Source organism: Portunus trituberculatus, chromosome 36, assembly GCF_017591435.1.
Source record: "Portunus trituberculatus isolate SZX2019 chromosome 36, ASM1759143v1, whole genome shotgun sequence".
Classification (NCBI taxonomy): Eukaryota; Metazoa; Arthropoda; class Malacostraca; order Decapoda; family Portunidae; genus Portunus; species Portunus trituberculatus.
The window spans coordinates 7,688,467-7,701,593 of record NC_059290.1 but is presented as its reverse complement, the minus strand read 5'-3'; the positions used below and the strand labels follow the sequence as shown (position 1 = coordinate 7,701,593).

At 42.1% G+C, this 13,127-nt stretch overlaps 2 protein-coding genes across 3 annotated transcripts in view; both read left to right on the top strand.

The window, feature by feature from the left end:
* The window catches only part of LOC123513662 (alpha-1-inhibitor 3-like), a 50,835-nt gene extending 49,395 nt beyond the window's left edge, over window positions 1–1,440 (top strand). The window contains 3 exon segments of the mRNA XM_045270976.1: window positions 96–308; window positions 432–833; window positions 1,014–1,440. Of these exon segments, the coding sequence (XP_045126911.1) occupies window positions 96–308; window positions 432–833; window positions 1,014–1,049 (651 nt within the window). The 3' untranslated portion in view covers window positions 1,050–1,440.
* A 3,737-nt stretch (window positions 1,441–5,177) lies between these two features.
* Window positions 5,178–11,788, top strand: LOC123513664 (monocarboxylate transporter 14-like). 2 transcript variants are annotated; one of them, XM_045270978.1, is made up of 5 exons: window positions 5,178–5,493; window positions 9,633–9,903; window positions 10,138–11,001; window positions 11,090–11,281; window positions 11,417–11,788. In XM_045270978.1, exons 1-5 carry the CDS (start codon window positions 5,335–5,337, stop codon window positions 11,563–11,565), a joined length of 1,635 nt encoding a protein of 544 aa, XP_045126913.1. In that variant the 5' UTR covers window positions 5,178–5,334; the 3' UTR covers window positions 11,566–11,788. The 2 variants fall into 2 exon arrangements, with proteins under 2 accessions (XP_045126913.1, XP_045126914.1); XM_045270979.1 differs by lacking the exon at window positions 5,178–5,493 and adding an exon at window positions 8,600–8,856.
* The last annotated feature ends 1,339 nt before the right edge of the window (window positions 11,789–13,127 follow it).

The window sequence follows — 13,127 nt, the reverse complement described above, 5'->3', positions numbered from 1 at the left end:
TTGTGCTCCACACAGGTGAGGGAGGGTTGTGCCCCACACACATCCTTGTGAGGTCCTAAAGATTCAGGCTAAACGTGGCTCACTCTCCACCGCAGGACACCGTGGTGGCTATGCAGGCGCTGACTCTGTTCGAGAGTCACCGTTACCAGGGTCCTCTCAATGTAGTCGCCTCCGTCAGCGCTGAAGGTCTCGAGCATTCTTTCACTGTGAATGACGACAACAAGCTGCTGCAACAGCTGAAAACGCTGCCTACACTGCCAACTCAAGTGAACCTCACCATGACAGGCGAGGGATGTGCCGTGCTGCAGGTATAACTTCATTCTGTTGGGTCTCGCTGCTAAATGTTTCACATCTGCAATATCTACGAGTACGTGTAACACGAACTAATTTTCCACAACACACTCCATGACTAATTGTCTTGTTCCCCGCAGGGCGTCCTCCGCTACAACATTCCCAATCCCGAGCCGAGTGATGCCTTTGACCTCACTGTCAACACCAATACAGTACCCGACCGCCTGTGCGTCACCAAGCGCATCACCGCCTGTGCCTCCTACCGCCTTCCTGACGGCGCCTCCAACATGGTGGTCATAGAGGTAGACCTGATTTCAGGTTATATCCCGGATAAGATTGACCTCAAGGAGCTCATCAAGCAGGACAAGAACATCAAGCGTTACGAAGTGGACGGCAGCAAGATCAACTTCTACATAAATGAGTTGAGAGAGAGGGACACCTGTGTGAACTTCAAAGTGACGCGAACCGTGGACGTGGAGGACGTGAAACCCGGCACAGTGGTGGTGTACGACTACTACCAGGAGGAGTTCTCCATCTCCATGGTGAGGCTCCTATACTGGTGGTGTGCAAGGGTTTCCTCATGTTTGTGTCACCTCTGTCACTTTGCTCTGCGTATCACGAGGCACATTCCGGCCAGTAAGACACCACATCCCTTAACTTCTCTTACATAAACTTCCTGTGCTCTCGCTACCCACAACCCCTAAAACACTCTCCACCCACAGAGGTACACGCTGCCACCAAACGACGAGTGCCGCTAAGAAACCTGAAGGCGAAGATGACAGGTGGCTCCGTGTACGCCGACAGTCGTGACGAGGGCCGCTACCACAGCCTGCAGCTTCGCCTCCCCGCCACAACCACTACACAAACTGCTGTCTTGTCATCTGTTGCCTGTTTTAGGAACTATTTTCACATAGATTCACAAAAACTTCTCACGTAGAAAATCCTTTTATGTTGTTGTTTCACTGTTTTCAAAGGATATTGATGTGGTTATTCCTATTCTGTTGTAGTTTCTTTTTTTTCCTTGTTCAAAGATCTGTTAGATTCTTTTATCAATTTTTTTTTTTTTTTTTTTATCGTGTAGTCACAATGTGAGACGCTGTACAAGGTTTTAGTGTTGTAACTAATAAAGTCTTAACATAATTTCTTAAACAGGAATTTTGTTTCCTGTTATACTATGGTGAATTACCGCCACAAAGTTGATGGCACGGTACATGTACGTAGTACCACCACCAACTCCATTCCTGCACATCTTAACAGGGAAAACGGATTGTGTTTACAAATACATTAACAAAAAATATGCATCACACCTTTATCTAAACACACACGCTAAAAATAGAATCTAAGACAAGATTGACAATAAAACAACAGATAAAATCAAACCATACCAAGGCTGAACAACATGATAAGGCCGCATCATTTCCTCATCTATATTCCCCCCAGCATCGCCACTCTACCGACTCCCCGCCTCACACGCACCACATCTGTACAGTGAGACTCCAGATCAAAACTCGTCTATAGGCCAGACATCTAAGCCTATGGACGCTAAGCTGTCTAGATGGAAATACAAAATAGAGCTTTAAGAGATTTCTTCAGTCTTACCGTTCGTGAGATTTTATAGGACAGAACTTTGTACTTGCACTGAAGTGATGAAGGTTCCTTTTATCTCCTTTGATAAGACTCGTGTCTTGAGGGGGACACTGCTGACAGCAAAGTCACCTAAAATCATACCAAAGCTAGTTACTGGTTATGAATTCTGATTGCATAATACAGTAAATTCCGAGATTGTTTCCACACCACCGGCCAAGGTGCGTGCGGCGAGTGAGCAGCGGAAGCACACGACCCATCCCAGGTCACACAGGTGATACGTGATTCAGACTCGTGACACCAGTCCTGCTAGTAGTGTAGGCCTGAGTGTTGCCACGTGCTAGGGTTTAAACATTTACTTTCATTATGAAAACGGTACACATTCTACTAATATTCCTCAAAGCTGTATGAAACACATACTTGTTTCACTACTTAACATTTCATAGAATTACGGAGAAAGTCTTCAAAGACAATACCGTTTTTCATCATCACTAAAATAAATAGCCACATAACATAAATAATAGGATAACAAAGGGCCACCAGGGGCCATCTAGGTTATCCTGTATCAGTCGCACAGCGACCTCGTCATCAGTACTTAAAGATACACTTACAAGTACACAATATATTATATACTAATTCTAAATATTTGGCCCATTAACAGGACTAAGTCCTGCAGCGAATTCCTCTACAATCTGTGATCCCCATACATGGGGATCATGTCTTGTTTAACTATGGTAAATTTCTTATAAAAACTATCATGCAGCGCTATACATAATAATAAATCTAATAAATTTAAGTGCTTATCTAATCTGTTTTTAAACATTGTCAAACTAGTGCTATTTACAACCCTCTCTGGCAATGCATTCCAGAAGTCTACCACCCTTTGACTAAAGAAATATTTTCTTATATCTAACCTGCAGCCTTGCTTTCTAATCTTCCTGCCATGATTTCTAGTCCTACTTCCCTCCTCTAAGGTAAAGAAAGATCTCACATCTATGTAGTTTGTATCTGAGAACATTTTAAATAACTCTATCATATCCCTCTTATACATCTCCTCTCAAATGAAAACATGTTTAATTCCTTTAATCTATCTCTATACTCCAGGCGCTTTAATGCTGGTATCATCCTAGTTGCTCTTCTCTGAACTGCTTCTAACATGTTGATATCCTGCCTATAATGGGGTGACCAGGCCTGTATGCAATACTCTAAATGGGGCCTAACATAGGAATTATATAAGCTACGCACCACTTCCTTACTTTTATAACTAACATTTCTATTTATAAAACCCAGGATCCTATTTGCCCTATTTCTTGCTTCTAAACATTGCTTTGAAAATTTCATAGTCCTGTCTATCACTACTCCTAAATCCTTTCCTTCCTCTACTGCCTCTAGCCAACATCCCTCCATCTCATAGTTAAAGTTTGTGTTGTCTTTACCTAAATGCATAACCTGACACTTTTCAGAATTAAACTCCATCTGCCACCTGTCTGCCCATGCTATCAGCCTGTCCAGGTCTCGTTGTATTCTGTAATTGTCCTTTTCACCCTGTACTGCACATGCTATCTTAGTATCATCTGCAAACTTTGATACTTTGCTAGTAATTCCTATATCTAAATCGTTAATCGTTAAATGTTAACGTTTCATTGTTGTTGTATAGGTAGTTAACACATATCAGGTTGTTTTTTTTCTTTGATATACTAAAATATTTAATTGAGTTGCAGTGGCAATATATATCTACTATAAAAAATAAAGTCTGACCAGCCTTAATTTACGGCCGTGAGGGGGCGAGCGTCTCTGTACAGTGTTGCCACGTTTTCACTACTGCTGTTCTCTCTCTCTCTCTCTCTCTCTCTCTCTCTCTCTCTCTCTCTCTCTCTCTCTCTCTCTCTCTGCTTACCTTTGATTCTTTAGTAAGTCATTTATATATATATATATATATATATATATATATATATATATATATATATATATATATATATATATATATATATATATATATATATATATATATATATATATATATATATATATATATATATATATATATATATATATATATATATATATATATATAGTGGCACGAGGTCAGTCACGTCGCCACCAGCATGTGTCAAGGCCACCAGCTGGGTGTGGAAGAGTTACCGCTCGCAAGTGAATAATGCTTTTTTTTTTCACTTAGATATTGGCATATACCTACTGTTTTGTAAAAATAGAAACTACACATTAGCTTGGCTTACGAATTATGAATGCGATTATGCCTCACCCTCGAAATTACTGTAAAAGCCAGTAAATGTGAGCATTTTATCTTATAATTATAGCAACATCTGGTACTACAAGGTGAGGCTATTCTGGGTTCATCAGTATTGCCGCCACTCACAAGACTTCTCTTTTTTTTTTTTTTACTTTGGATAATAGATTATTTCTTTTTTCCATGCTCATTATCTTATATCTGTAACGCTGATATTATTACACACCCTAAACATACGCTAAGTACCATTATAAGTTACTACAGTTGATATCAGCAACACTGTTGAATATGTATGCCATGTTTGTATGGTACTATATAGTTTTTTTTTTTATGCATATGATGGTTACTGTTGATTCAGCCATCTATATACACAAGTCGAAATTTTATACATCTGAATTGATGGTATTTGTGATGCCTTGTACACCAATAACTTCCATTTCACATCGCATTTTTTGGAAACGTGGCAGTACTGTAGAACCCTCGCCCCACCACACCCATAAAGTAAGCCCGGTCAGACTATATCTGTGATTTCTTTTACTTATATTGGAGCAAGTAGTACACATCGCTGATTTATAGGAGGTATGGCATCACTGCAGGCAGGGGAATACCCGCGCTGATCACACCCAAACCTTGCTTTTATATTTATATATTTTGCTAAGATAGTCACGCCACTCATGCAGGCGGAAGGTGCTGGGAGGAGGAATAGTAACACTGTGGAGCTGCCAGACGTACATTAAAAGCTGATAGATGGAAAGAAAAATCGTTTTCAGCCTGATGCCCTGCGTTTGTTGCATGCAATATTTAAATTCTCCGGCGCATATGGGCATTTTTAAGTGCCTTTGGCGCCTCTACCTAATTAAACATAAATAAAACATTTGTTGTACGACAACCAAATTCTAGAGATGTAAGAGGGATGTTAAATCTAAATTTCAAGATTTTTCATGTCTTCCGCCGAATACCTCCCTTGAGAAAGATGAGACCTCCATTATCTTTTTTTATCTAGACACGAGCACGTTCTTATCACGAGCATCACGTCCGCAGTGAAGGTCATAACGTCGTGAAGGGGTAGTAAGCCAACACACGCTCCTGGCCACTCAGATGCAGCTTACGGGACGCATCGGGCTAGTGACGAAAGCAGGTGCTCCGTGGACGCCGCTTCGTTATCACAGTTAAATTCAAAGACGTTGAGGGAAGAACAGGAAAAGATTCTAATGTTTTCAAGCGAAGCGTTAAACGATCAAGAGTATGAAGGAAACACAACTGCTGAAACCAAGGATGTATACACACAGGTGGAAGAAGACGTGCAAGGCCCTCAACCTCCTGACGGTGGATGGGGTTGGGTGGTGGGCCTGGGAGCAGCTACTGTGGATGTAAGTTGCTGTGTGTGTGTTTCACTGTTTCACAGTCTGATCTGCTGCAGTTTCTGACGAGACAGCCAGACGTTACCCTACGGAACGACCTCAGAGCTCATTATTTCCGATCTTCGGATAGGCCTGAGACCAGGCACACACCACACACCGGGACAACAAGGTCACAACTCCTCGATTTACATCCCGTACTTACTCACTGCTAGGTGAACAGGGGCTACACGTGAAAGGAGACACACCCAAATATCTCCACCCGGCCGGGGAATCGAACTCCGGTCCTCTGGCTTGTGAAGCCAGCGCTCTAACCACTGAGCTACTGGGTGTGTGTGTGTGTGTGTGTGTGTGTGTGTGTGTGTGTGTGTGTGTGTAATTCACCTCGGTCGCTTGCTGGTCACCCAGCCAGTCTTCCCCATTACGGAGCGAGCTCAGAGCTCATAGACAGATCTTCGGGTAGGACTGAGACCACATCACACACAACACACACCGGGAAAGCGAGGCCACAACCCCTCGAGTTACATCCCGTACCTATTTACTGCTAGGTGAACAGGGGCCACACATTAAGAGGCTTGCCCATTTGCCATATATATATATATATATATATATATATATATATATATATATATATATATATATATATATATATATATATATATATATATATATATATATATATGGCACGAGGTCAGTCACGTCGCCACCACAATGTGTCAAGGCCACCAGCTGGGTGTGGAAGAGTTACCGCTCGCAAGTGAATAATGCTTTTTTTTTTTTTCACTTAGATATTGGCATATACCTACTGTTTTGTAAAAATAGAAACTACACATTAGCTTAGCTTACGAATTATGAATGCGATTATGCCTCACCCTCGAAATTACTGTAAAAGCCAGTAAATGTGAGCATTTTATCTTATAATTATAGCAACATCTGGTACTACTACAAGGTGAGGCTATTCTGGGTTCATCAATATTCATCAGTTCATCAGACTTCTATTTTTTTTTTTTTTTTTTTTTTGGATAATAGATTATTTCTTTTTTCCATGCTCATTATCTTATATCTGTAACGCTGATATTATTACACATTTGCCGGGACTTGAACCCTTGCCTCTCAATTGTGAGTCGAGCGTGCTATAGTCTTTCCACTCTATGAAGTCCGTTCAGGGCAGGGCACGTTCTGGAATTCCCATGAGTGCGACGGTGCCAGTTCGACTCCCAATTATCAGATTAACTGTACCGACCCACCACCCATCTGTTAATCTCTCTCTCTCTCTCTCTCTCTCTCTCTCTCTCTCTCTCTCTCTCTCTCTCTCTCTCTCTCTCTAATCATTATTATTATTATTATTATTATTATTATTATTATTATTATTATTTAGGTAGTGTGGAAAAAAGTCGAAATGAATAATAATAAATAATACTCCGGCGCTTTAGTTTTTGGTTCATTTTCTCCCAAACTTTCAGAAAACCCCTTGTGTGTGTGTGTGTGTGTGTGTGTGTGTGTGTGTGTGTGTGTGTGTGTGTATATATATATATATATATATATATATATATATATATATATATATATATATATATATATATATATATATATATATATATATATATATATATATATATATATATATATATATATATATATATATATATATATATATATATATATATATATATATATATATATATATATATATATATATATATATATATATATATATATATATATATATATATATATATATATATATATATATATATATATATATATATATATATATATATATATATATATATATATTATATTTCATTACATTATGTTATGTGTAGGTAGTATTTATTTGTTATTTATTTTCGACTTTTTTTCCACACCACCTATGAGGTAAAAGTCTGGGCGCGTTTTTTTTTTTTTTTTCAGAGGTGTCCCCAGTAGGCCTAATCCTCTCTCAGCTGTTTAATCATCATCATCATCATCATCATCTTCCTCATCAGAACATTCTGTGATGTTAATCACAAAGGACTCTACGAAATTTTCAGCTGCGATGTCTTGTTGGTCATCTTCATCTTGTATTTTTTCAGCATGTCGCACTGCTTCCATCCAATTTTGTGGTGTGATGACACTCAGTAGTTCTGCCACGAGATCTTTCAGATTAGCCATTTTGAAAGGGTTCTTCTTGGCTACATAAGCCTTCACTTGTGCCCAAATGAGCTCAATCGGGTTATATTGGCAATGATATGGCGGCAACCTCAAAACGCGATGCCCCGCCTCTTCCGCAATCTTATCGATTACGTATGTCGTGGTGACATCCACTTTCTTCGCAAGCTCTTGCAGCTGTGCTTTGGAAGAGTTTTCTTGGGGCTGGACTCCCTTCTTTATCAGCCACTCCAATAAATCAGATTTTCTCCAGGACGTTGCAGGCCTTCTTTCAAGTTTAACGGAATGATAAGAAGCATTATCCATTACGATCACCGAGTTTGGTGATATGTTTGGGAGCAGCTGCTTTCTAAACCACTCCTCAAATAGGGTCGAATTCATTTGCTTGTGATAGTCTCCGTCATTTTTTGCTTGAAATACCAAGTCGGTGTTATTCACAAAGCCATTTTTAGTGCCAGCATGAAGTATGATCAAACGGCTACCTTTTCCAGTTGGCTGTCGTACTCCAGTGGCTTTGGGTGACGTTGTATCAATCCAACAGTTTGAAACTGTGTAATTTTGGTTCACCCAAGTTTCATCTAGGTATACGATGTTCTGGGAGGCCTGCTTAACTTTTTTATGTCTCGCAAGAACGTAGTGCGAGCTGCTGCCACATCACTCCTCTCCATAAGGAATTTGCGGCCATCAACTTTGGCATATTTAAAGCCAATCTCCTTCAAAATCTTATGCAGGGAGGATATGCCGCCACTGAAGGAAATGTTTTCCTTAAGATCTTCTCTAATCTTTTGTAGAGTCAGGACTTCATGCCTCTCATAAAAGGCCAGGACCGTTCTTCTTATGACACATTTATCAAAGTCATCCAGAGTCGTGACAGGTGCAGAGCGTCTCCTCTTCTGTGGAGATAAAAAGCTGTCCTTTCTGGTGATGTCCGGCTTCGTATGGAGCAGATTCGCTGGACAGTTTTTTCTGAAACGTTGGTGGCTCTTGCAGTCCGAGCAATTACTTTTGAAGGTGGGATAAGGAATCCATTACAAGCTTTCTCTTCAAGGAAAAACTTGTTTACTTTGTACAACATTTCCTTTTCCCTGCTATGCAGTACCTTGGACCGAGAGCGAGTAGGAGTTGTTGCTTCCATCTTGCTTGGTGACCAGGAAGGAAGTGAGCCGTGACGCCTGACCCGCTTGGAATTAGTGAACCTGCTTATCTGTGAGGGCGGACCTCAAGGTAATTAAGGAGATCACTGACGGGGGTGACAGCTGAGTGTGAAAATTTTTTCTATCCTCTGCATATCTTGTGAATCTTAAGAGCCAAGCTTATTTTGATCAGAAGGATAACTTGTAATTTATTCAGATGTAAAAACCCGCCACTAAAACCGCCATGCAAGACAGAAATCCGCCATGAAAACCGCCAGCCCGCCAGCATCACAGTTTTCCCGCCAGTGAAGATAGAAAACCGCCACATTTGGCGGGAAACCCGCCAACCTGGCAACTCTGGCCCAGCGGAGAGAGGAAAGGGGACAACACCACCACCACCACCACCACCAACGTGGCAACATTGGAAAAAAACGCTGCCACATGCCATAGAATTTATACAAATCGTCGTTATCATCGTAAACATAGACACTAATTGTACTATGTAACTTCCTTTACTATACACGCAATACATAAAATATCACTTTCAAACAGCACATGGATGATAAATAAGAGAGAGACGCATGTATGAAGGTTGATTTGGCAGCATGGCTAGTTGTAAACGACCATACCTGCCCCACCCTGAACGGACTTCATAGAGTGGAAAGACTATAGCACAAATTGGATGCGTTATGAGTACTGAGCAAATCTTTCCAATTTGTATGCGACACGCACCAAGAGAGTTTCTGAATGCAATGCAATTATTTCTAACATAATAAGATTCACCAGGAAAGATGTTTGATAACCCTAGCTTAACTACATAACCATCTCGGTACTGTACTAAATGAAAGTGGTATTGTGTACTTACAGATGATGATAACGATGCTCGGCAACTCCTCTGGGATCCTGTTCTTGCCACAGCTGTTACAGTGGGGCGCGTCCTCCACCACCGTGGCAGTGCTCTTGAACACTTACATGGTGTCCAGGAGGCTGGCGGGCACGGTAACGGCCACGCTCACCAAGGAGTTCGGGTTCCGCAGAGTCGCCATGACGGGCGCGCTGCTCACCGCCACCTGCCTCACTCTCACGGCCTTCGCCACCTCCCCGCACTACTTCTTCGTCTCCTTTTCTCTCGGCTGTGGTAAGTCTCGCCTCTAAACTTTCCACCTCACTTGAAGCTGCATTGATACAATTCATAACTTAATCTACCTGCTCTTTATGTGATGTTTTAGCACCATATTTGTTTCTTCTTGTAAGCATAATATTCGCTGATATGTCCACTGCCGTGCCGTCTTTCATCGTTTTTTTTTTTTTTCTGTAGGGCACGTGTAGGCTCAGGTAGTCTGCGTGTGTATAATCAACAGATGCCCGGCAGGTATGGGCTGTGGGCTGAGTTCCGTTGGGTTCCTCATTCTGTCTCGCTACTTCAAGAGGCGGCGCGGGCTGGCCAACACTTGCCTTGCTGTTGGGGTTGGTCTGGGAAACTTCCTGGGGCCCCTGTTCATCCAGCTGCTGCAGGACACATACGGTCATCGCGGCGCCACGCTGGTACTCGGGGCAATTGTGCTGCACGGCTTCCTAGGCACCACACTCTACCATCCAGTCGAGTGGCACATGAAATTCCCGCCACGCCCTCACCCCCAACATGAAGCGCTCATGTCACCCAAGTCCTCGGCAAAACACGCCCACACAGTACTGGACAACTCACAGCCTCGTCACCGCTCAGAAGGTTTGAATGTAAAGCTAAAAGAATTAAGTGAGAGTCACCAGTCCCTGGCGTCATGCAGGAGGCTGTCCGATAACTCTTTAGACTTAGTCAGCATGGCCTCCATGACCTCGCTCGAGGCCCGGGGCACCACAGACCTCACATACCACGAGGGCCGCGAGCCGCCACACACGGACACAGGACCTAACATTTTGAGAAGCCTGCGACGACCTTTCACGAAGTTCATTAAGGGCCTCTTGCGAGACCTGGCCATCTTGAGGAGACCCACAGCCCTTATCATCGCCACGGGAATCACAATGGTCATCAACGCTCAGGCTAACTTCATCATGATGGTGCCCTTCGCCATGCAGGCAGGAGGGCACTCCTTACAAACGGCAGCGTGGTGCCTTTCCGTCTCGGGCGTCATCAACCTCTTGGTCAGAATACTTACCTCAACACTCTCGGACTACTCGTGGTTCAACATGCGCTTCTTCTACCTGCTGTCAATGTTCACCATGGCTGCCTCTATCACAGGTGAGTTGAGCCAAACTTTACCGACAAATTTCCCACTACACGTGGCCGTGTGATCGCCATTGCCTCGCCTACATCACTGTCGCGGTAGTGTTTCCCTTACAGACGCAGACGGAGGGGATGACGGTAGTGTTGGGGATGTGGGGCGCTGCGATGGGGATGTTCCTCGGCCTCAACAGCCTGCACACCATCTCTGTGGTGGGCCTGGACGACTACGCCGCCATGATGGGCGCGTGGAATCTCACTTTGGCGCTGAGCTTCGTCACCATCGGACCTTTCCTCGGTAAGGCAACACATCACTGACTTGAGCACCTTTCACGATACACTATATCTTTACTTTTGAACTTAGGTGATAGCAGGCTGCCTAGCCCCTTCCCTGTTTATGGGCTCACTATCTTTCCTTCCGGTGGCTGCGCAGGTGTGGTGCGTGATGCAAGCGACAGCTATGCCATCAGTTTGTGGGTGGCGGCTTTTCTTGTCCTGGTCAGTTTTCTGCTGTGGTTCCTCATGCCTGCTGCTGTAGCTTATGACGAAAGGATGAAGGCAAAGCAAGTTTCTTCCGCATGACTCGACGCTTTGAACACTCAAGTCTCACCGTGTGACTGTAGCACCGTGCGTGTTCTTACCATGGCCTTCGTATACAGGCCTGAGGGATCAGATGTGACGTCAGCACAAGTAGGCCATCGCCGCGCCGCTCTGCTCATCTCTTTTCCCATAAATGTTCTATCATTTCTATGTTTTTATCGATGATCTTTTTCTTTTGTCTTACAATATAAACGTATGATGATGATATTTTGCATTAGTTTACCTGAACCATATATTTTACTTAGATTTTTTTATTAATTTCAAAAATTTTAGTACAGTCAGCTAAATAATAGCATAAACCCTATACACCAACACCTGTGGTGATAACGTTTATATATATATATATATATATATATATATATATATATATATATATATATATATATATATATATATATATATATATATATATATATATATATTATAATACACATCCTTTAGACCAGCAAGTTAAAACACACCCTTTAGACCAGCAAGATAAACATCCCTTTAGACCAGCAAGATAAACATCCCTTTAGACCAGCAAGAAAACATCCCTTTAGACCAGCAAGATAAACATCCCTTTAGACCAGCAAGATAAACATCCCTTTAGACCAGCAAGATAAACATCCCCTTTAGACCAGCAAGATAAACATACCCTTTAGACCAGCAAGATAAACATACCCTTTAGACCAGCCTAAAACAGACCCTTCAGACCAACAAGCTGAAAACACTCCTTTTAGACCAACAAGCTAAACCTCCCCCCCTTTAGACCAGCAAGCTAAAAACACCCCTTTAAACCAGCAGGTAAAAACACCCTCTTTAGACCCCTTTAGATAGGTTAGGTTAAGATAGGTTAGGGCAGGCTAGGGTTAGGTTATTGCCCACCTTCCTCTGTTTATCTTACCAACAATTAATTGGCATAAAAGCTGTTCTTGATTTCAAAACATTTATGTTGATCAATACATTTGTTTCATTACCTAACCTAACCTACCCTAACCTACCCTTACCTATCCTAACCAAACCTAAGGTAGTACTCGAGTAGCCAAGGTTCCTTATGTTCACCTACACTAAATATATCATAAACTGATATCATCACATCATTATACAGGGTGTAACACGAGTTTCTGCGAATACTTCTAGGAGGCGAAAGAACAAGTTATTCTAAGTAAAAATGTTCTATACTCATATGACTTTTGAGGCTTTGTTTAGTCGTGGGTGAAATTTAAGTGTGGCTGGTACGGGCGATTGTTTTATTTCGTAGAAACACCATGTCCACCTTACTGTAAGTGTGTGGTACTTTCAACAGAGATTTTTTGTCTGTCAAAATCATGCAGTACCATCGAGATTTATTTACCGTCAATCTTGGTGTGAAATTCCGAACAGCTGATCTGCTGCTAGCCTCCCTCAGGCAGGCAAGGTGTCCCCGTATAGCCTATTACTTTATTTGTCAGTAATTACAGACATTCTAACACGGTGTCAGATTTATCTGTAAATTACCTCTCAGTCAATACTACTCGTCTCATTGCAGAATATTGCTGTACCCCAAAACTTGTAGAAATGAT